Source organism: Dryobates pubescens, chromosome 30 (genome assembly GCF_014839835.1).
Source record: "Dryobates pubescens isolate bDryPub1 chromosome 30, bDryPub1.pri, whole genome shotgun sequence".
Taxonomy (NCBI): Eukaryota; Metazoa; Chordata; class Aves; order Piciformes; family Picidae; genus Dryobates; species Dryobates pubescens.
In genome coordinates this window covers 3126060-3150933 of record NC_071641.1, presented here as the reverse complement: position 1 = coordinate 3150933, position 24874 = coordinate 3126060, and the positions used below count along the sequence as shown (strand labels likewise).

General features: G+C 38.8%; 1 protein-coding gene and 1 non-coding gene across 6 annotated transcripts in view; both read right to left on the bottom strand.

Moving 5' to 3' along the window:
• Positions 1 to 9104: 9104 nt before the first annotated feature.
• CCAR1 (cell division cycle and apoptosis regulator 1) overlaps positions 9105 to 24874 on the bottom strand; it is a 29794-nt gene continuing 14024 nt past the window's right edge. For 3 of the 5 annotated variants that reach the window (XM_054174779.1, XM_054174781.1, XM_054174782.1), the window contains 15 exons: positions 23853 to 23966; positions 22841 to 23007; positions 21906 to 22116; positions 21021 to 21104; positions 20313 to 20498; positions 18541 to 18732; positions 17883 to 18116; positions 17470 to 17581; positions 17180 to 17221; positions 15791 to 15873; positions 14608 to 14754; positions 14065 to 14185; positions 13354 to 13539; positions 12782 to 12987; positions 11082 to 11521 (listed from right to left, as the gene is read on the bottom strand). In XM_054174779.1, coding sequence (XP_054030754.1) covers positions 11462 to 11521; positions 12782 to 12987; positions 13354 to 13539; positions 14065 to 14185; positions 14608 to 14754; positions 15791 to 15873; positions 17180 to 17221; positions 17470 to 17581; positions 17883 to 18116; positions 18541 to 18732; positions 20313 to 20498; positions 21021 to 21104; positions 21906 to 22116; positions 22841 to 23007; positions 23853 to 23966 — 2145 coding nt within the window. In that variant the 3' untranslated portion in view covers positions 11082 to 11461. Of the gene's footprint in view, positions 9813 to 11081; positions 11522 to 12781; positions 12988 to 13353; positions 13540 to 14064; positions 14186 to 14607; positions 14755 to 15790; positions 15874 to 17179; positions 17222 to 17469; positions 17582 to 17882; positions 18117 to 18540; positions 18733 to 20312; positions 20499 to 21020; positions 21105 to 21905; positions 22117 to 22840; positions 23008 to 23852; positions 23967 to 24874 lie in introns of those variants that run through there. The other 2 variants (XM_054174780.1, XM_054174783.1) reach the window with 2 other exon arrangements.
• Positions 23157 to 23220, bottom strand: LOC128898718 (small nucleolar RNA SNORD98). The gene has a single exon (XR_008462958.1). It is a non-coding gene; the product is annotated as a small nucleolar RNA SNORD98 (small nucleolar RNA).

Genomic DNA, 24874 nt, shown 5'->3' with positions numbered 1-24874 from the left:
CCAGGCAGTTGAAGCTCATGGAAAATGCTGTCAAGAGCGAAGGCAGGCTGGACCTGCAGAAAGGAACTGGCTATGACCAAGGACAACAAGCAAGCAGCTACTGAGATGCTTTCCCCTAGACTGATGATTCCTTTCTCTCTCCAAAGGCTGTGGAGGTCAGTGCCTTCTAACGGAGTGTTTCAGTTGTATCTCTTAAGTGTCAACTGAGAGGCCGCCACTTCTCTCCCGGCTCTGCCCTGCATGCAATCCCCCCCTGGCTGTACAGGAAAGGTGGGAGGGAACAATTTGCCCCTTGTTTGGTTAACAATTGACTGAATAACCCAGCTGAGCACAGGAGATGGTCCAGGGGGCTGTTAGCATACCGACAGAGACTTCTCGGCTATCAGATCAAGAAGAAACTTTTTTTCAAAGATAGCCCCTACTTCACTCTCCCAGAGAGATTTAAATTGCAGCTATTTCCCATTCTTCCTTTCCATCCCTTAAGGAGAATATAATAGGTCCTTCCCAGCCCTGGGTGTACCATGCAAACCAGAGCTGGGGTCCCCACGGGAAGGATAAACACATTTCAGGTTTTACTACAGAAAGCTTTTTGGACTGGATTTTCCCTTTATTTGATTACTCTTCCAGTGGCGAACATCAGTCAAGGTGTACTCTGTTCCATAAAGTCATTACCAACTGCCCAGTATGTTTCTCTAGACCAAACCTCATTTAACTGCTAGAAAGACACGACGGTGTCTTCTGTTGACAAGCAGTGAGGAGGATTTCTGAGTGCTGAGGACTTTAAACCCGACATGCAGAGGGACTGGAAGATACCTAGGCCCTAATGTAATTCTTCACTGAAACGTGATTTTGCAAAATGAGCTCTGCAGTGCTGCATGCCCATTGCTTCCCACTGCAAACCACTGATTGTGGGTTACAAAGCAAAAAAAACAAAACGGGGAGCTGAGCCTCAAAACTCAGTCGACACTTTTCATGTACCAGAGGCAAGGATAAAGATACTGCAGGCCAAGTGATTGCCTCCAATGACACCTCACGCCTCCAGATACCTGTGAAAACTCACTAAACACTTCTGGAGTTTGCAGACACTGCTATAAGCTACATGCTGCAGGAAATGTTTCCTAAAAAACACTGAGGATATTGTTTGGCTCCAAACATCTCAGCCTTCAGTCACAAAGAAAGCCAAGCATCTTGAATTCCATGTGATTGCTAAGTCACATGAATGCATGGAGATTTAAAAAAGCAGTCAGTTCTCTGTGTGTGTAAAATAAGGACAGCAAATGAGATACCAATAGCTTAATTTAAAAATATTAACAATGCCTTTAAAAAACCCCTTTTATCTCTTGCATTTTAATGCTCTAACTTCTCACTGGCTTTCCTAGAGCAAAATATATCTAAGGAACAGAATAAACGTTTTTCAGAGCAGGAAGTGATCAATATGATGGCTGATAGGAAAGAAGGCACAGAATACATCCATTTAAACCAGACAAATACCTAGCTAAAGACACTCAAGTTTTACATTTGTTTCAGTTAGGCTTCCAGAAATGGAACTACAACCATGAAAATGTCTCTTTAACATATTGCCTGAAAAAGTGAAATCCACTAAGAGAATCTTCTTCAAAGGCACTGGATTGAAAAAACAGTGAAAGAAATCTAACCTGTTAGAAACCTCTTCAGGTGTTACCGTAGCAAGGGAGGAGATAATAGGGGAGATTCTCTAATCCATTTACCAAAGTAAACCAACCATACTATGCATCAGAAAAGAGGTTACTGGGAAGCAAGGAGTTAAAAACCAAAGGCGTCAAGGACACTTTCTAAATCATCCCCCAGAAACTAGCAAGTAACATAACAATGTTCATCACGAACACAAAACTTAGCTATAGTGACAAAGAACCATTCCCAACATACCTAGAGATATTGCTGTTTTTCATGTGGAAACCAGTAAGTTTCCTTATAATACCTCACCTGGATTAAGAGTTAAGAGGTTGTCAGGCTACTTGTGATCAGGGAAGCTGAACTCGTGCTGGAGCAGATGTTACCAATTTAGTAAATTTACCAGGGTACCCAAGAAATGAGATTGCACAAAGAGATCAGTTTTCTAGTCAGCAGATGGGGCTGCAACAGGGAGTGTCTGTTTTATACAAATAATTGGGAAATAAGGGTAAATTTAAAAAAAAAAAAAAAAAAAGTGATTTAAGCTAAAGCCAGTGTCAAGAGAAGAATAAAGAGGTTGAGCTGGCCAAGGAGGCAGCTTGGAGGAAGAATTCAAAGCTGCACTTTAATTTGAAGAACTGCTAGTTAGCTTCAACTAAAAACTTTTGTGATTTTATCATTTCCAGTTCTGTTAGAATGTATTTCTAACTTAAACTGTAATTCATCCCTAGACAGAGAGGATTACAGAGCACTGGGAAAAATACCAATAAACCTCTCAAATAATGAGAGCTATGAAAGTCCCCTCTAACCTTTGGAAATCCAACTGAAAAGGGATTTGCTTGCACTTCACTAAGTATGTAGCAGTTACTACAGGATTGAAAAACTCCAAGACTTCACTGCAGTATTTTCTATTCAGTCTTTGTTAGCAGCATTCCTGGTTTGGCTACTAATCCTTTAGTTTGGGGAAAGTTAAAGCACAAGCAGTTTGCATCAAAAGGTAAAAGTCTGTGCTGACATAAAGACTATGCTGCTATATATCACTTACCTGCCTTATGCTTGAAAATTATCACTTGATATCTCCTATAATCATCTTCAGCAGAGAGCAATCCTACTGATAACCATGTCAACACCACACAGAAAATTGTTGAAACTACAGAATTGCCATGGTTTGCTCTCCTCCCACTAAAGGTTGATCAGAAAAGCCTTCCAGGATGCTTCACACGACCAGGAGTAAAGCAGACTCAAGGATTAATGATCCCAGCATACCAAAGTCCGCCCCCACTCCAGGAATTGCAAACAGCACTGCAAAATCTGCTGACAAAAACCAATGCCTCAAGTGAAAACTGAAGAGCTGGGAGGCAGCAGTTGATACTCAGGAGCAGCTATTTAATCTGCTTTTCTTGTGAGCCACAATTACCAGGCTGGCTGGGCTATTCTGCAATCAGTAGTATTTCAGAAGGCTTTTCATGGCAGCCTTGCATTAAGAGAGTTCAGTAATCCATCAGCAGTACTTGACTGAAGCCTGGCCTCATCACACTGCAGAAGTCACTATCACAATTAACTGGGTATGAACTAATTGCGGGTAGCAAACAGAAATGGTGGCTAAATATTCATCAATATGTTTATGGAGTTAAAATACTCAAAAAATTTCCCTCCAGTTTTTTTTTGTGGGTGTTACTACTGCCAGGTCTGATAATGTGTTATTTGAGTATCCCATGAGAGTTAATAAATTCACTTTAAAATGGGGGGAGGGGGCAAAGGACAGTGCTGCAATATGTCATCTTCTGCAAAATTCTCATCTTCTCAATTTTTCATGTGAATAAATCACACATTTAAAGTAGCATCCTGAATGTTCTTGGCCTGATTTCTTTTTAGATCTTCCATCAATTGCACTTTCATGAATTTGTAGAAAAGATTTAACAGATGTCTTTGTAGCTGTTTATTTTCCCCCTTCTTTTTCTTTTTTTTTCTTTTATTTTGTTTTCTGGTCAATACTTCCAGGAGAATTAAGACTAAAAGCAGCTGCTGACTTCAGAGCATGTCTGCATTAAGCAGCAAAGTGCCTCCCCTCCTGTACAGCTGTCACCCCACCCATGGTGTTGTGTGCCTTCCACCTTTACCTTCTCCAGCAGCAGCATGTTCTGCTTCTCTTTCTCAGAGATATCCATGTGCTGAGTCAATCCATAACATCCAGGCTTGGCTTTCATTTCTATGGATCATCCTTGGCCTAAAAGTGCTCATGGTGAATGAAACTAATTCAGTCTTCCACTGGTTACAGAATTAACTAGGTTGGAAAAGACCTTTGAGATCATTGAGTCCAACTTTTCACCCAATACCAGCTAATCAACTAAACCTTGGCACCAAGTGCCTCATCCAGTCTCTTCTTAAACACCTCCAGTGATGGTGACTCCACCACCTCCCTGGGCAGCCCATTCCAATGGCCAATCACTCTTTCTTCCTAACATCCAGCCTAAAACTCCCCTGGTGCAGCTGGAGTCTGTGTCCTCTTGTTCTGCTGGTGGTTGCCAAGGAGAAGAGACCAACCCCCACCTGGTTACAACCTCCCTTCAGGTAGTTGCAGAATACACCTTCATTGCAGTATCAGTCTCTGGACATACTACAGCCAGTTGCCTCCTTGCAAAAGAATGCCATGACCAACCACCACACCTGCTTCCTGCCCCATTTTTCATCAACATGGAGTATTCTTGTTTACACCGAAACAACTCCCCTGGAAACCACCATCTTGACTTCACACTAGACTGCCAGCAGCTGAACCCCACTTTGTCCTAGTGTCCTGTGTCCCAGTGTACTGACAGGGAAACTGTGCCTCTGCAGAGAGCTGTGGTGGTGATGCCCTGTGTGCTCCCTGCTTTTCCACCAGCATGGCTGCAGGACTTCTGCCTGCTAGGATTCACAATGATACCACTAATGACAAAATGCCACAGGTAGAAGTTACCTGCTTGAGAGTGGTTTGGTACTTGCAGCTGGTAAAGCCTGATGACAGCTCAGGCTGCCCTGCTTGAATCAACCATCAGCTCTGTGAAACAGAATTGACCTCACAGAGAGGACTGGGATCCCACAGAAAGGCAGTGAAGGAGACAGGAAATAAGATGAAAGCAAATACATTAAGTGGTATTGGAGGGCTCCAGCACTGGCTATGTGCTGATGCCATTGTGGCAAACTTTGCCCCAGATCTCCATTCTCATCCCTGCTGATTCAGGATGGGGCACTCTCCCCCCAGAAAAATCCCACTCTGAGCTGGAGGAACCTGCCTCTACCTTGCACTAGAATTCGAGAGAGAGGGAGAAAGAGAGAGAGGGCTCCTTGCCCACTTCACCCCTGTGTTTTTCTCCTCCAAGGTCAGGGCTCTTGTCCTGTCTCAGATTACACTTTCATGAAGCAGGGCCCTGGCAGGGCAGGCAGGGGAGGTGTTAGCATTGCTCAGGCTGGTTTTCACATCTTACTTGCACAGATCGTTCCTATTCTGCAAAGTTATACAGTGCATCTGTGACCCGCAAGATAAGGGCACTACTTACTTTGGAACCCAGTGCACACAAAGCAATTCTGTGTCCAATTCAGTGTGTTCCTTAGGGAATTTGTGTAGGTTCTTTAATTGCAGGTTGCTTTTGAATAATCTTTTTTCAGACTCTCTTCATTGAAAAAAAGAAGACCTAAACCAAATTCATTTTCCTTTTCTTTAAAGGGTGAAGCAGGTATCAGAATGAATACACTGCTCAGAATAGCTGCACAGCCCTCTCTTACAGGTCCTACCTGTTCTGATCCCCTGCTATCCAAAGGTCAGGCTAGACAACTTCTGCTTTTGTCCATGGATCATAATTATTGCACATTGTATTACTCCTGAGACCCCTTTTGTGCTGCCTATCATTACAAGCCCAAATCATAAGACTGAAATTGCTGACTGCACATTCCTTGTAAGCATATTACTGGATCCCACGGATAATCAGAGGATTTATAGATGTGCTGCCACCTATAAATGTCCCAGTACAAAAGATCATCTATTTTATTTCTCCTCAGTATAATGAAAAGATACCCCCACCCTCCTTCCCAAAAGCAACCTCATTAGCTTAATTTCAGGAAAGACACCAAGGCAGAAAATCAGGTTTCAATACTGGTAAGCAGCTGATCCTCATTTTCATCTATTTAGTCACATTATACATGGCTTCCTTACATCACAGGAGATACTGACATGTATTAGCTTTTCTCTGTACACAAATGTTTTAGGAACACTCTCAAGTTGCATTTGGAAACTCTCCCCAAGACTTTACAACTTTTAACATGATTTTTGTAACGCATTTTGTTCATGTACTTAATTTGCTTGAGTAGTACTTTGACAGAACAAGGCATAAAGAGACAAGCAGAAAAAATCTGGTGGGAGACCTTGACTAACTCTCATGAAACAGACAGGAGTGTTTCCAGATGTTTAAGAGAACTTCCAAAATTCTCTCATCTCTTATTAGAGCCAAGCTGAAAGTATAACAACCCAACTCCCCAACCCACATGTACCATTATACTTACAGTGAAAATTGCATACTGCTCTTTTAAATTTTCCTCTGCATATATGCAGTGGGCTGTTTTACAGTAAATCAGGTTGGTCTGTGACACAAGTGGTTTTTTGAGACCAGCATTGCAAGGTACTTTTATCTCTGACTGTTCGTTTCCAGGACATGACATGTGGCAGCAATTTCTGCTTTGTTTATATGCAGATCTGCTGGCTACCATCCAGCCCTGCTAAAAAGGGACCAAAAATGCAGGTTGTTCTCCAGATGTTTCTGTCCCTTGCATGACAAAACAGGAATATAACTGGATGACTCCCTGTCAGGAAGACCAAAAAGCAATACGGGGGTGAAAAAACCTTCAGTTAAACCAATCCTTCTGTATAACACTAAAAAAGTTGCAAGCAAATTAGTACTCTAAAAACACTTGCTGAAACAGAGTGGGGAGGGTTCAGGCTGGGATTCTCTGCAGCGTTTCTCCTCCCCATTCTTCCCCTCTATTCAGCCTTTTGCCAGCGGTGAAATGCCAACACTGATTCAGTTAACAAGATCCTTTCACTAGACAGAGGCAAAATAATCTAGGAATCAACTTCCCATCAAGACATGTGGCATTGGGAATCTGTTGTCTTGGCTGAAATCCAGCTCAAGCAGGTTGCCCATGATGGCTCCAACGATGGAGACTCCACCACCTCTCTGGGAAACCTGTTCCAGTGCTCCATCACCCTCAGTGTGAAGAAGTTCTTCCTCATGTTTAGATAGAACTTCCTATGTTCAATTCTGTGCCCATTACGCCTTGTCGCTGGGCACCACTGAGAAAAGACTGGTCCCACCCTCCTGACACCCACTCTAGGAATTTGTAAGCATATTAATTGTCTACTTGTTCCAAAAGATCACTACAACACTCTGTATCTGCTAAGGTGGAAGAGTCTGCAGCATATGAGAGAAGAGACTTTTAGAGGCACCACGCATTACATGCCTCTCACAAAGAAATAGTCAGACCTCACCACAAGGGGGAGACTGCTTGCCTATGGGAAATGAATACGAACATGCCTTGACACTGCACACCAAGTTACTAACAAGAATAAAAGCCAGCTATGCAAGCTCCTTCCTCAGTCTGGTGGAAAGAGGGAAAGGAGGATTATTACCTCTAAACAGAAGGACATCACTGAACAGTTTCAATTATTTCAGTCAAGAAAGTATTTCAAAATGCATCTGTGGTTTAACATGCTCTGGAAATGGTCCAAGTGAAGAACTGCAGGGATCATAAAATTGTTTTGGTTGGAAGAGACCTTTAAGATCATTAAATCCAACCATTATCCTAACACTGTTAGGTCCAGCAGGACACAAGAAACCAAAAGCAACATACAACTGCAGTGTTGTTTTCAGTACAAATTCAGGCATTGCATACCTGGAAATTGTCCCCAGCCACTGTTAAAACACTACAAAACACAAGACTTCAGGAAATACTTGCTGTGTCCCAGAACTTTATACTCTTGCACAATGCTGTGGACTATATAGTGGATAAATAAAAAAGGAAAAGTACTTTTGCTTAGAAGTAGTGCATTTTTTACTGTAACTACTTTCATGCAATACATCTAATGAGACCCAGTACTCAGAAACATCCTAAGTTTGGTGGAAAAATACTGGCAGTTTTGATAGCTGTGTGGGAGGTATTCATTATCTACACCATTTTTATTGTGGCATATATATTGTAGCAATATATAAATCCCAGTTGAATTTCTAATGGTACTATTTCTACTTTCTATAAAATATTAGCATGAGGGTACTGACTGTGCTACCTATACATTTTGCAACCATTTGCTGGCCATAAGACTCAGTCACTCAAAAAGATTTTTTGTATTTTGTATTTTAAAATATAAACTGCACTGAATAAATGCATTCAAGGTAAGAACAGGACCTGGGTACACAAAGATTACAAAGAAGCAGAGAGAAAAACCAGGTTTTGTGCACATTCGTGAGAAAATCAGTGAAATTAGCTGTCATGTAAGTCCAAACAGGTATTCAGACAATGTTACCCAGCAGAAAGATGGACTGAAAGCCATTCAACTCTCTCAAAGCAATTAAACATTGAAAAGAAAAAAAGAGTTGTTAAAGAATCAGGCTTCATAACATTAGGCTCTGGAACAACTCAGTGGTTAAATGCTGTCTCTGTGGAAACTCGCAAGCACCGGGTGGATAATTCCAACTTCTCCTTTGTACACTTCAGGACACCCTAGGCTGAGACAGAGGACATTGGATAAACCAGGCAATCACTGGCAAGTATTTCGCAGCAGTGTCCAAGCACTACAGGCAGAAGCAGCAAGCATTGGGTGAGTCAAGAAAATATTGCGTGACTTCATCCCAGTAGAACATGCAGTGGTACTGGAAGCAGCTCTGTTATCCTGCATGCAGTCCTCAACACTTCAGATAACTTTGGCAAAAATACACTAGTGCTCTGTTTGCCACTGTTGCTATGTAGCACTGAAACTATACACTTTGGCCTTTTCATTACCAGAGCAGAAGTAAGTCAATCTACTTTAGATAGACCATTTTGCATGCAGGTGTATCACTTGGGACTTCCTTTCTAGCCTTAGTCAGGCATCCATTAGCCTGAATGCAACATTTTAAGGGTTTAGCTAATTAATACCCCCATACTAGACAGAATAAAAAAGGGGAGAGAAATAATCTCTAAACTAAGACCAGATTTAATTTATCAGCCTGCTGCAGTAGTGCTTTCTTCACAGACAAAACAAGGTAGTAGTCTGAGATCTACTATCGTCCACAGAGCGCATATGGTTATTTTTTAAACCACAAAGTGGATGTTGAGACATCAGAGTAAGACCTGCCTTATGCTCACTTTAACCAGTCTTTCACCCACAGCTGTTACAGAAAGACCTGGAAAGCCCATAAGATAGGAAGCATGGACATGAAAAACAGTAACATCGTTCAGAAATTATAACTGACAGAAGATTGCTTCTCCAAACCTCCATGACTGATACGCAATTCAATTTTCTTAAGAATTCATTTTATTCCTGGGAATATTACCAAGGAGCTTTAGTTAATGATCAGCATTGATGCTGTGTACACACAGAACCTTGTGCTGCTTGGTAAAGCAACTTAAAACAGTCTGTAGAAGTGTCTGTTCTTCCGCAGATTAACTGCGCTCCAGGGGACTGGTCAAGCTCTGCATGGATCACAAAACTTTTTTTCTTCTTTATTCTTCACCCTTTTAACTTTCTTTCCAACATCAATGCAGACTGTACATATAGTATCCAAAACACTATTACATCAAAGCAATATAGAGAAGGATTACACTAATTCCAACAGCTTTTATTCTTAAACACTGTAAAAAATGTGTAATTCTACTAGCTATCTCACAGGGCTGCTTGCTGAAATGCACGATGAGGCCTGCTTGTTCCAACAACTACTTTCAGCTCAGCAGATTAAGGTAAAAAGACCCCAGGAAAATATTTCAACAGGTATTTCAGTGTGCCTAAAAAGATGTTATCTTGAGCTCTAGAATTATTTTCTTGGATGTTGACATGTACTGCTGAAAGTGAATTGAGCAAAGTATTCCAAATGTGATCCTTTCAAGTCCATGTAAATAAAACGGTGCTCAGCGTCGGAAGCGAAACATGCCGTCAGCAACTGGTACAAAGGTAAAGGTGAAAAATAGAATCTGATTACAAAAGAATTTGTTAACACCATCTGTACACCACAGATAATGCTCCTTGGAAGATTAGTATCACCAACCTCATTCAGTCATTCCATTGAGATACTATCTCTTAATTCATAAAGCATGCAATAATCAGTGTTTTTAGAGTACTCCCTACTTTAGTGTGAACAGTTAAGATTATTACACAGTGACTTGACTGAGATGAATGAGGGGAAGCTTATGCATGTTATTTTAATAAAAAGATACTGACTTGTCTAGCTCCAAAAGGGCAGAGAAAAGTTAGAAGATAAAAGCACCAGCTTAGACTCTTTTGAACATAAATTCAGGCATTTTAATGTGTATCTCAGTAAAGCTACATGAATTTCCATGTAGGTATTCATACATATTATGGCACTTGAACTCTCCTAACAGGTATTTAGTTACCTAGGACATCTAGGCTACAAAAGAAAATGTCTGCTAAAATAAACCATTTCTGTAAGAAAACACTTCTGTCCCAACCTTCACACCTCTTAAATTTCCTGGAAGTTGCACCAAAATATAATTGTTCATATTTCACATTGACTAAGTTGCCTCTGACAATGATGTCACATTAAATTTAAAGGTTAGATCTCTGGTGATTTGTGAACACCAAGGCAGGTAATCTTGCCCACTTTAAAGCAACTGAGTTGCGTCTCCTTGCTCCTTAGGAATTATAACATGAGAGGACTGATACTTGTGTATCCATTCTTTTGTTGGACTCTCTGAAATAATTACACATATTAAGAAAAATGTCCAAATTTCATTGAAAGTGGCTAACAGTGGTAGCTTTTTTCTCCATGAAGGCATCATTCTGACATCTACTGGCCTGGTATCCAACCATACACTTTAAGACACTGCACTTGTTTTTCAAAAGGAGCATACATATTAATCCAAAGATGAGAATAATAAGGGAACATAAATGACATACATTTAAAAGAGGCCCATGTTACTTCATGTAAATCTCACAATCCCACCAGTATTTGGGTAGGTTTCTATTGCTTTAACTCATCTGAACTACTGTATATTGGGAGGCTTTAATACAAGCAGCTCTGGGAAAGAAAGTTACATTTGGAAGGGAAAAGAAACTTGTGAGAAGTAAAAGAAAAAATGCAAGAAGCTGTTTTTTTTAAAAAATCTTTACTTGAAAAATTAAGCAGCATGCTATTTTGTGATTTATAGTTGAATTTAAAAAGACTAATTAGACCGAAATAAAAACAAAAAAAAAAAACCCTAAAAATGGCAATTCTATAAATAATGAAAAATTCTGATTTCACTAGACTTTCATGAAAAACATTTGGTAATTAAATACTTGCTACTGTTCATCATGTTGACGAACTTTGTTAGGGTTAAAACTATAACAAAGTTCATCCTAAAACATTTTGCAATGCAAAATTATCTTCCCTCAAGGAGTGTCTCAAATTGAATGCTAAGAATTACAAGCAATCTTCGGAAGTAGACACTCATGTTCATAAAACTTTATACATCTTTTGGAACTAAGATATTTATACTATTAAAATCAAACATGCATCACTCCCCATACATTCTGGTATCATGATTTATATTACATTATGTAACACCATTCTTCTGAACAGCAGCAGGTTTATCATACGTTTGCTCCATTTTCTTTGGATTTCTGATCTTTATCTTCATTCTTCACCATATCCTTTAAAAGATAAAAGGAAGAGGATAACGTGAGTTCTAGAAGTGGTATTTCTCCTGTGAACTGTAAAACAGCATGAGGCAAATACAATCTTTGGTGTCAACTTTAAATACTATATGAACTGGTATCTTACTCAGTTTAGTTATCAACCAATTCGTATTTCCAGTACCATACCAAAAAATCATGAGGGCAGAAATAAAATGCGACCTAAGCACTTCAGAAGAGAAGCACATCCCCAGAAACCTCATTTTATGGTTTTAAGGTTTTGGATGTGCAGGGTTCGTTTTGGTTTTTGTTTGTTTTAAAGAGCAAGTAAAGAGTTCTTAAAAAATCCATTAAATTAAGACAGCAATTGACAAGAGCAGCTCTGGTGTAAAATACCACCAAAAAACACTAGGCTGTCATCTCAAAAATAGCAGACAGAATTAGCAAGGCTATTTAACTGAGATAAGGGCAAAAGAGGTTTATACAGTGCCTTCAGCAGGTTCTGGTGAAGCAGCTGGTCTACATGTAATGAAGCATAGGAATGCATAATACTAATGACAGATGGCTGCAAGGTACTGCCAGTGACTTAGATGATACATCACTTGTATCCTCAAGTGAGAAGAGTAGTTCTAATATTTTTCAAAGTTTTCTAGGGGTTTGTATGTGGTTTTGTTTTCAAGCTTTTGTAGATGCAAAGCTGTAGAAGCAAGCCTCTCTCATAGTAGCAGATGGCCACTCAGTACCCTTTATACCCTACTTCAGTTCAGGCTTACTTCATGGGCCCTTGTGGCTTTCTAGGCATTATGCAACCACCTTTCTGTACGAGGATAGAAATGCTCTGCAGCACTGTGGTTTGCTTATTTAATACCCACATATAAATTTAAATTTGTCAGTTCTGCCTAGGGGATTAAACAAACAAAAAAAATCACTCCTAACTGAACAAATGGAAGACGATTTGGACTACTGGGGATGGACAAGATCAGAACATGAAAACAATAAGACAAGTTGAGATTTACATCAACATATCTACATCTTAAGAAACATTTCAGTCAAGAACATGTGTTTCAAGCTTAGAAAAAAACACACATTTTATTTATTATCTTTCAATAATCAGTACTGCACTGAGCATCTTACATATATGTTAAGATACTACTGCCCTGAACTCATGAAAAAGTGATGTTCCTTTTTTTTTGTTTATTCAGAAGTTTTTGTTCTGATAACTGAAGTCCACAAGAAGCTTGAATACAATAATAAACAATGGAATTAAACAATTCTAACCTGTTTAAGAACACTCTCTATTTCATCCATAACAGTAGCTAAATTTTTGATTGTCTTATTCAGCTGACCCTCAAATTGCAAGTTTTTATCATCTGAGATCTTCAAATTTTCTTGCAGTTGGCCAAGGTCCTTTTTCGCTTCTTTGAGCTCCGCAGACAGACTTTTGTTAGAATTCTCCAGCTGTAGTATGGTCTTTTCATCCTCATCTTAAGGAAAGATAAAAGGCAGTCACCGCCAATGCTGGGCACTTTTTATCTTAATATACCATTTACATGCCAATACCATAACTACTAATTTTTAAAGGACTGCAGTGCATTACTATTTGAATTCTGATTACATTTGGAAGTCTTATGTTCAGCCTGAATAAGAACTATAAAAACATTTCAGCATGCTAACAATGGCAACAATAGTCATTGTGTGCAAGCTTAAAGGGCTCAGGAAATAGAAAATAATTTACAGTAAGCAAACAGCTAAGGAATTTAGATAATTAAAATGACTCAATTGGTTTAGCTACTTAAGTAGTCTCAGTGTCTTGCATCTGTGTAAGTACCACCTTCGAAGTAACATCTCACCTGTTTTTTCTTCTAGTAACTGAAGCTTTTGCTCTATCTCTGCCCGCACTCTTTCACTCTTCTCCAGCTTCTGCAGAAGGCTCCCAACGTCCACCATAGCTCCGTTGTACACAATGAGGCCAACATTCTCTTCTATGGCTTTTGATTCTTGCTTTACAGTTGGTGATGGCAGCAGCAATCTGTTTCCTGCATTAAATTAAGTAGCATAAGGAAACAGTCACACTGTCATTTTTCAGTTCTAGTAACAACCTCAAAAACTTCTTAAAATAATAGAGTCAAGTTTACTGGGCTATTCCTCACATAGCTCTCCCCATTCCTTACCCTAATTACCACTTCCCCCCCCCAAAAGAAGCATGCTCTTCCATGACATTCTTCTATACCTCCTTGCTGCACTCATTTGTCTTCAAAGCACTGATCCTCCTGACTGCAAAAGTGCTATGAATGAGAAACACTGTTCATCAACAATTAACATTAACCTCGGCCCTCCTTCCTGTTCCAAGGTATTGTGATTTACCCTAAAGATGCAACAAAACGTGTTGGAAACCAGAAATACTGTAATTTATGAAATACCCAAGATTCATGTTTCCAAACTGGCAGGTTTCCCGCAGACCTGAATTTGTTTCTGCAAGAAAGCCATTTATCTCAAACCTCTCATCTACACAGAAACCATTCTCTGCAAATTTGTGGCATAAAAAAAACCCAAAACCCCACCTAACATATCTTCCTGTAGCTCCTCAGACTCTTCTTGGTTTTCTTCATCTTTAGAAGTATCTGTTAGTCTTCTGTAAAAGCAAGATTCTCTAAGCACTACTTTATTAAGTAGCTTCTTGACCTAAAACACAGCCACAGGAAGAAATACGGTGTTACTTAATACAGAGGTGTTAGATCACCTTACAAGAATGTTTCAACCTTGAAAATTTAGAGATTGCCCAGTTTTTAACTTGAACATACTGGGGCTTAAAATGTAAACAAGCTAGGGAACAAAACCAAAAAACCCAAAACCCAAAATTTTAAGACAAGAGCTCCATATACAATATGGGCATATTAGGAGACTCAAGCTTCACCACCTATCACCTTTTCATTCAAAGACAATTTACAAAAGATTCAACTAGTGTTTCACTGTAAATATGAAGTGGCTACATAAACCCCAGGGATCAAGTATGTAAGCAACAGCCTTTAGAAGCTAAACTATATTCAGGCCATTTACAGCACTGTTACAATAATTTCCAAGAGATTTCTATGACTATACAAAACCTGAGCACGTGACAGGTGTAGTCCAAGAGTGTACAGTATCTCCTCCATGTCCTTCTCCAGAAGGTATCCACAGTGACTTTGATCAAAATAAACAAAAGCCATCAGGAGATCCCTATTAACGGTTACCATCTGTGTCTTGTCTTTCTCCTACAAAAAGTCCACGACAGGACAGTTAGCAAATTCAAATATAATTTCCCCATCATCTACTAAAACCACACAAACCTCTCAGTTAACAGGAGTTTTCCTCTGTTCACTTTATCATTACTTTCAGTCAAGTGATAATACAATCAGCATTTAGCTACTGAACTGACATAGAAGCAAGCTATTTAGGTCAAGTTGTCTTAAAAGAATTACAGCACAATGGACGGCAACACCTGGTAGACACCTTCCTTTTCTTTATGCAAATACAAAAAAAAAGGAGAAAGGAATAATTAGCCTAGTCAAAGTAAAAGTAAACATCCTTTCTCCTCTCAATCATGTATTTTATGGTACAGCTGTTTTCCAAGTGAAACCCCCATAAAACATGTAATGAATAAAGCATCCAGCTCTCACAGCTACAGCAGTTCTGCAGGCTGTGTTTACCCGTTATTCCTACATCTCCTATTTTTCCTTAACAAAAAAAATAATTAGAAACTTATTTTATTCTTGCACTTACAAAGAAAGTTTAATTGTAACAAATCAAACTTATGCCATTCCTTAATCTGAATTGTGGAGGCAATCTGTTAGCCTCACATCGCAAAGCACAGGGAGATATAAAAACCATCAGAAAATGATTCCAAGCTTCACAACTGAAAAGCCAATTATCAATCAGACAAATTGTCTGTCTGCTTTTTTTAACTAAGAATACAGCAGTTGAAAAGAATGGATACAATCATCACATCTGATGCTTCTGACATGTATGGATAACATCAGTCTTCACATCTCTGCCTGATCAGAATCTCACATGAGGAACGTTTTTCCAACAGTTTTTATCCAATGAACTTCAAAATGTGAGTGAAAGCAGCTGGTAGGTACCTTACCCAGAGTTGTCACATGTTCCCTAACTTCTATATACACTTCATGTTTCAGTCCAGAAGTGCTGAAGGAACCAAGGAGTGCAAATAAGTCTTATAATAGAAGTTAAGCTCTAATTAGGACACCTCTAACAAGGTTATATGCAGTTGTTAAGAAAGGTGTTAATTACTTTATCTTTAGACGCCCTCTCTTTACAATGCCTATTTCCCTCTCTTCTGTCCTCCCGTTTGTTCATTTCCTCTTCCTCCCTGTCTGTAAAATAAAAAGAAAATTCAACATAGCCACAGCACATTATTCTATGACCATTATCTCAAAACACAGATGCTCATAAAAAAAAGTTCACATAAACCCTCAAGTAGCTGAAATGAGTATATTTCCTTGGAAAAAAACCAAAACCAAAAAACGTAAGAAACAGGCATGTGAGTCCTACAATGTTTTTTGTTTTTCTCTGGTCTTATTTTAACATAGACCAGTTATCATTTTTTCCCCCTCCATGTTTCTTTCATACACAGAGGATAGAAAAGCTGAAACAAATGCTAACTAGGCCAAAAATGAGTTCTGCCAACATCACCATCTATTGAAGTGTGTACAGAAGATTACCACAATTCTTCCTAATGAGGCTTGGCAGAGTCTGCATGCAGCTACCGTTATTCCCATTAGGATGATTTTATCCTGAGTACTATTTACTCTCATATATTTTATATCTTAAACCCTGAATCAACTACATAATTAGAAGAATGTGTTTATACTCATGTCTGAGCAAGATACTATTGATGCTGTAATTTAGAATTTCCAAGAAATTACACATCACACTGCTTATTAGATGTGAGTGACAGACTGCAGGGTTTTGGTTTTAAGGCAGAGTGAACAGGAAACAAGAACGTGACACTGCAAGGATGGATTATGGCATGCAGCTCTACCTTATGTGAAAATCCTTGGTCACAGAACCATGTACCAAGTTCAGCTTTAAGCTCACCTTTCTTGTGGGGAAAACTCTGGACAGAAGTATGTGTCACAACACTTGTCTAATTTTGCCAACACCCCCTGGTGTGTTGGATTGTTCTCAGCAACTCTGGCTGAGAATGGCACAAGGAGAGATTATGGGAAGCAGAAGCACTTGCACACAACAGGCAAGCCTAGGGCACCCTCACAACCAGATTATAAGTAAATGGGAGTTACTTTAGAAACCACAAATTAGAACCATTGTTGTTAAGGCTGAATGCTGGGACTGCAATATCTAAGCAGTTCAAACCCACATCTCCAGCAACAACTCTCTACTAAAGGACAAAAACCACAAAGAAACACAAGACAAAAAGCATACATCGTGTCTTACACCTTCCCGCATCTGAGCAGAGAAAGAGGGCCCTGGAGACAGGAAAGTTTCCCATCCCCTTTCCCCATTTCTTCAGGCAAACAACTCCACCCAAACAGAAATCCACTCCTAACACCCCACACTACATTCTGGCCTAGTGAAAAATAGGATGATCGTTCAGAATTGAAGAACAGGAAGTTAGGCACTTCGAAGTGGCCTGGTTTTTCAGAGGTGCTGAATACTCACATCTCCTACTGACTTCAATGGGAGTTGCGAGTGGTCTGCATTCTGAAAAAAATAAAACCACTTCTATATGCATGCCTTGCTTTGAGTACCACAGGTAGTTAACCATGTTCACACAATGCCCCACATAAAGGCACTTACGTTTCCAGTAGGCCTGGTCAAGAACTACTAAATAAAATCAGACTATTAACACAATTTAAAATGGTCTAGTTCCAGTGCATACTCCAGCTTGAAGGGACATGCTCAGTGGTAATTAATTTTCTGAAAGCCACAACATTTGTAATTCAAGATACCTTCATCTTCGTCTTCAGCCTCTTCTGCCTCCATTGGATCATATTCTTCTTGATTATTGTCATCTTCAGTTTCTTCTTCATCTTTAGAATCATCTTTTCTTTTATCTTCCCTCTGTAAAAAAAGTTCCCCAAAATGTAACCAGTCAGAACACTAAAAAACTAGGGAAGCAAAAAACCTCATTACCACACATTCCAAACTGGCATGTTTATATTTAGTCACCAATATAAATCCATGTGTTATAGGTGAATGTTAAAATAACTGTATAGAGTTGAAGCATATTTAAATAGAGATCAGTGAGTCAATTAACTAACACTCTGAAACCCATTTTCAAAAGCAATAAAGTAAAATTCAAATACAACCAGTTTAATATTGATCCAGACAGTATAGTACTTCATATGAGCTAGCTGCACACCTTCTTTTCGTCTCTATCTTCTTTTTTATCTTTATCATCTCCAGATTTTCTCCTCTTAGGTTTTGGATCATCTGTTTCTTCATCTTTTTCTTCTTTTTTTTCTTTCCTCTCATCTTTTTTGCTTTTTTTGTCCTTTTTGTCCTCCCTCTCTGGGAGAGATATCAGTGCTTTGTAAATTCTGACACCAAAATCTCTCTGAAGCATTTCATTGAAAAGTTCTGCAAACAATGATACCTGCATATAAAGAACAAAAAGAGAATGTACAAGGAGTTTTAAAACATACACTTAAATGTATGAACATTTATGATTACATGGCTGTAAGATACTATCTTACCAGCTTTCATCACAGCAGAATTTTAAGTCCTGTCAGATTTCTTACTATCTATTCTGAACTTCATCAAAATGCTTCTTTCCTTTACTGATGTAGTTTAGGACCTAGACTTGCTGCATAAACTCAGTTTCCTGTCAGTGACTGTACTGCTCTAGTAGTGTACCAAAGACTGGACAATTATTTCTAGGGACTGCACAATGAAACTAATTTACTGAAGTAGGCTTTTGCCACGCTATTATAAAACTTGTCTAATTTAACAACACTGACATTACCACATGATGAAAAAGAAGCAAGAATGGCTAGCTGTCAGTAGTGCAGCTGAATTACCTCAAAGGAATGTTCTTTATTATCTTCTAATCTATAGTCCAGAAGAACACTAAGAGACATAATGCTACAGTCAAATTTCCCACTCTTTGCTGCCCAGTTGGGATGTACAATGATTGCTGGCTCATCAGGCAGGATGTAACGTCTCTCCCGCCGCTGACGTTCCATTTCTTCTTGACGCTTTCTTTCCTCTTCCTAAAAAGAAGGGGGGGAAAAAATTACATACAGTATATTCCAAAGCTGATGTTTCATCCCATATATTATTTTCATTACTCACTGCTTTCAAAAAAGGAAAGCCAAAGCTGCTGAATTCAACACAGAAGACAGAAGTCACAGAACATATACCTGTGCACCGCCAACACTTGGCCAAGCTAACTGGAAGCCTGAGCATCACAAAGCAGATCATTAAGTGTTGTTTAGCCCATAGAGCAACTAGTACCTTCCAACTATCTCATGGTGCTAACCATAGCATGTTTTTTCAACAGTGGAAGGACTTGAGCTTGTTCACTTCAAAACATGGTGTGCAAGCTAGCAATGGAGTCAGTGCTCCTGAAAGGTTTTTTTTAATGTAGAACTGTACAGTACATTAAGCTGTTTCATTCCTTACAGAGGAAGAAAGAAGGCTTCATACATAAACTTCCCAAAGATATCCAACACAGATTTAACAATTACCAGATGACATTTTACTTGACTCTTTTGATTATGGGATAGGCAATCTCTGTAGCCACAAGTAATGCATATCACACAAAAGGTTAAAAAAAGGTAAAATAGCAAGCTGCTTACTGACTGCCAAAAGAGAAACATTAAACTACTCTGAGTATGGAAAGAAGTCATGGTAAAGCTTGTGCTTTTTAAAAAACAAACAAACAAGCACACAATCAAAATTCCCTCCCCTAATCTTGAATAAAACTGTGGCAAGAAACCTCAGGATAGCTGAAGCTCATCCAAAGTGAGGGAGAAGGCAGCAGCTGAGAATTAGCAAGCACATGGCCCTCGACACGGTCCATGCAGATATAAAATTTCACATCATCTCAGATTGGTTAGCAGGCAATACACAAAAAGGCAGGTTTAAAAGCAACTAAAACATAATATATTCTCCAGATATTTATGTCCCTTCTCTGTGGTTGAGCTTCAGCCTTACTGTACAGATCTTGTTTATCCTTATGGAACAGCATGAGAGGCTAAGTAGTACTGAAACAGCAAACTGTAAAATTAAGAAACTTCAATACACAGAAGTTCACCCAAAAATAAAAAATTAAACCTTCATAATGAAGAAAAACAAACCTAAGCAAACCATTTGCCACAGGAAGAAACTAGACCTTTTACAGCCTGGAACCTGCCCTGCTCCCATCTCACAGTAATTCCCCAAGGCCTGTATGCCACTAGAAGCCAATACCAATAAGCAGCTGCTTTTCACCTAGGTTTAAGCAGTTAAGATTTTATTAAGTAGATTCACCCCTTCAAGCACAGAGTTTGGATTTTATTTTTCCTTACATTTAAGGACTGACATTAATTCAGACACCCCTAGTGCAGCCAAACATTTCAGCTGACTGTGCTGATATAAAGATATTCAAACCTGCCAAGATTTTGTTCCAGTTGCACAGATTAAGTTACAGCAAGAGTTCCCAGTGCAGCCATAAGAGAACTAGGAAAATCTCAACACAACTACATGTACATTCCTGTACTTTTTACACTTGTACATATGTATACAAATTTTATATATACTTTATATGTAAATATAATAAGTCTTAAACCAAATATATTCAAAACCTAACCTCTTTGTCATCTTCAGATTTCCTATCCTCCTCCTCTTCCTCTTCTTTCTCAGACTTCTCCAGCTCCTTTTGTTCTTCTTTTTGTTCCTCTACTTTTAGCTGCTTTGTCAGTCGAGCTATCAGCTGAGATTTCAGTCCTTTAGAACTAAGGGTTCGACTTTCTAATTCTTTGCGAAGGTCATTTACCTGGCAAACAAAAGCTTTGTAAGTGCTATCAACCAGTGACATCGGAAAATATTTGATTAGCAGAAAAAGGTTTAGTATAAAGCACTGAAAAGTCAACTGTAGTTTTAAAATCTGTGCTGAAAACCACTATTATTTACTGGTATATCTAAAGCTGTGTTCTCCTCAAAGAACCCCTTTCTTGAGGAACTTTTCACAAGGACAGGGAAAAGATTTTACTACAGTAAAATAGTTAATTACTATTATTCTTTTCAAGGAAACTCTTCATTATGTCTCCTGACAAATTTTTGTATAATTACTGCCTTTTCAAACTACCATTGAAATATTTTAAACCCCACATGTTTAATGCTAGTAGATACAAGCAGGTAACTGGAGTTTTGTTTTCCAGTTAATGGATCATACAGGCCCTTTCATTGTATGAAGTTCAAGAACTCAGAATATCTTGAATTAGCTCCATTCATTTATTAAAATCAGGAGGCATGTTTGATCATAGTCTAATACCTATAAAATCAACAAGGAAAATACCTTCATTGTTTTGGGATCCAGTTTAGACCAGTGCGTAGGTGTAGAGATCTCTTTAGCTTCTCCATCATCCTTTTCCTCTTCATCCTGACAAATAAAATTTAGGAATTATCATTCAGAAGCTTGAAAGCATTTAAGTTACTTTTTTAAAATTCTGTTGCTGATCTGTGCAAGGTCAGAACTGTTTCAGATAGTCTTCTCCTAAAGTTATTATTTAGACAAGTTCACACACACATTCTACCACTTCATAAATGATCACAGTGCCACTCAGCCAATACAAGCCAGATCTGTGGAACACAAAAGGGTGATAAGCAACACCACAAAGCATATCGGGGTTACACAGACACTGCTGGTCTCCATCAACCACACAGTGTGTGATCTTCCCCTAGATTTTAAATCCCCCAGATTGCTCTTTTTTCAGTCAGACCTTTCCTTATTCCAAGATGTTGATCAGCCACGTGGCCTGAAATTCAGATGTTTCAGACTACTGTTTGTTCAGTTTCAAATATCGCAATTAGAACTGGCCACAAGAGAGAATTTAGAAGTTTTAGAAAATGGCAAAATGTTTAAAGACAGCTACTCATAAACTGCATCTCACTCAACAACTGGTCCCAGATTCCAGCAACTACATCTATGATAAAAAATTTTCTGCGCATCATAAGCACAATTTGATTCCATTTGTGGTATCAGCATACACATTTAGAGTTAGTGAACTAGCTGAAATAAAAAGCAACATTCACTACACTGCTGAAAGCTGGTTTACCAGTCACTGTTACCAGTTATGTTCCTCCTGTGTATGTGTGTTGTGTAGTATGTGGTGTGCATTTTGTGCCTGTGTTCCTGTGCCTGTGAGAAGCAGAAATAGAAAAAGGGATTAGCGTTCAGTGCCTGTTCTCCATCAGCCTCCTTGCGTTCACCCTGAAGCTTCTCGACCAGCTGCTGCTTGTATCCTCGGGAGAGGGTTTCCCACTCTGAGCGGGTGGGAAGGCAATGCCAAACATCCGGGAAAAATAAAACCACTGTCTCCACATGAGCTGGAACTGTACGCCCCTTGTGGGTCTCCTCAGGGCGATGGTAGCGAATCTCTGCAAAACGGTACCTGTTGCAAGGGAAGAAGCATGTTGGAAAAAAAATTCTACAATACATTTTAAAGAGCCTAGATCACTTGTAGCACATCAAGTAAAGAAACTTTGCTGCAAGACCTTGAAGTTTATCTAAAGAAAAAAATTATGGAAGCCATATTTTCTCTTTTGGCATGTTTGTAAAAACGGTATCACAAGTAAGAAGGAGGAAACCCAACAAAAAGCTTTTAATTTAACTTGTCGTTTAGTGGGTGAGAGTTTAATGTGCAAACAGACGATGCTGAAGCACTTTCAATTTAGCATACAGTAGACTTCTGAGGTATTAGTGAAACTGCAGTGAGTACTAACAGGGCTGGAAGTCATGAAGAGAAAATATGGCTGTATAACGAACGGCTATTTGTTTATAACAAAAGATCAATGAAATGAAGTTCTCTTGACGATCTTCTCCAGCTATGCACAAAATGAAAAATATTTTCAACGCACATTCAGTAAAAAATTACAACATGTCAAAATAAATTCAGAATTTTTAATTAGTTCTTAATGCAGTGTTCAGCACAGTTGGCACCAATCAAGCCTCTTACAAAACAGAACATCCTTTGAGTAGTTTACCTGCACTACCAAGAGCAGCTGGCAAAGAAAAAGAGGGATTTCCACCTCTTCTTTTTTTTTTTCCCCTTCTTCAAACTCCTGGTACAGACAAGTATTTCTACAGTGTACTTTGTTCTGCAGTACAGTACTTACCATTGTGTGCACACACTTAAGTCAATCCCTGTAAGAGCCTTGCAACAACGAATAGCCGTCTTTATCAGCACAGAAGGGTCCTTTTCTGGATCAGGTCCATCCAGTGATGGGGACCAGTGTCCTCCAATAGCCATAGCTTCATCTTTGCCTTTCATACCCACTAAAAACTAGACAAAAAGAGTCTTCTGAATGTTCCCCTGCTAGGGGTAAAGTCATTTTCCCAAAGTGCAAAGATTATTTCACAGAACACACACTGAAATCCATGAGTAAACTGTCTCATTATTTTGAAATCTGAAAATGAAAGTCAGTCAAGAAAGAGTTCAGTTATTTTTTTCCACAGGATAGTTCAGAAATGGAATAGGTTTAAAACATCATCACTCATTCTTGTCTGCAAGACTTTCCATCCAGTTTCTTTACTGGTATAGGCTTACTGTTTTGCAAGCTTTCTGACACAAAAAACAAATGCTACTTATACAGTTCCTTACTTCCAATGCACTTCTATAGATCTTCCTGCTTAAAAGTGATAAAGCAAAGCTACAAAAGACCACATAAGCATACCTATAAATTCAAATACTCTGATTTGCTTTAACATGGAGCTTAATTGATAAACAAGTCTGTGCTCTCCTGAAACGCTAGTGATTACAGCTTTTTCAGGTTAACAAGAATTGCACTTATAGTGCTTAACTGTTGCTTCATTTGTCTTCTCTTCACAGCTAAGCCCTTAGAAAATAAGCCTAAGTGCTTGTAAAAAAAGACCTAATGAAGTTAATAATTATAGGTTTCTCCAGATACTTAATGTCTGAGTTTAACTAAGTTGAACAAAGCAGTAAATATGAAAGCAGTGAAGACACAGCTCTTATAAACTGGAAAGAGTTGACACATAACTAGGTCTATTTAGATGAAAATATGAAGCCGTCACTTAGCTGCCTGCAACTCCTATTACTGGCAAGTATTTTAAAGCTCTATAACCAACCTTTATTGCCAAAAGTGTCTGGCATCGAAGTATATTTACCTTTACAAGCCTAGCAGGATGCTGAAATCCATCACGAAGTTCTTGAGGATCTTCAGCCAGAGCGCATGACTTGTGATAGAGATCTTCCATACTAGGACTAGCCATCAACATCACCTGTTGTGTAAATCAGATCAAATGAGTCTTGGGAAGATCTCTCAGTATGACTAGTAAATAAACGACCTCAATTTGCAATTACATACATACCAGTGCTTTTTCCTCAGTGTCACAATACCCCAAAACAAGCAAAGGCGAAATAAAATTAGAACTGAGTGTTAAAATGTCTGGCAAGAACCAATGCCCCTCTGCCCCATATGGATGCAGTGTAATCTTATTAAAATAATTGCAACAAACCAAAGGCATATGAAAGCAACTTGCTTTGCATGCTGTCACTACCTGTCAAATACCCTATAGCAAGGAGCACACTGAGTGTATTTCTGGTATCAGTAACTAACCCCTTCCCTTTTGTCACAATCAGAACTCACCAACACATTCATCTGCAGCCTGTTATCCCAGCCAAACTGAACAAGGTTACTTGATATCCTAAACAGGTTAGTATTATGAAACAGGATGCTATTCCTCAGTTACTGAGTACATTTTGAAGCTTAACCTTCTGAAAGAGAGCTCTTGCTCTGTATCAGTAGACCAAAAAAAGTACATCAGATATTTGAGCTGAGGCTTCAAAGCTTTTATATACAGAAGGGAAGTAAAGCTGAAAGTCTTTCAGAAACAGTGGTTAAAGGCAGTTCTGTTTCTAAATTTATCTTTAACATGAAATGCTTCTAAAACAGATTGACCTAGAAATCTCAAGACCTATTTTAATGGAAGCTTTCAAATGGAACAGGTTTTAGGAAGACATTTTGACACTGAGGTCTTTTACATATCATTACAGCTTTCAGTGTAGCGTATTTTGGCATTCAGATAATCCCAATATGCTCAAAGCACATTCAACAAAATAACAAATACTGAGTATTATATGTTATGTATCTGAAAGAAGAAAGGAAAAACAGAAAAGCACAAACTAT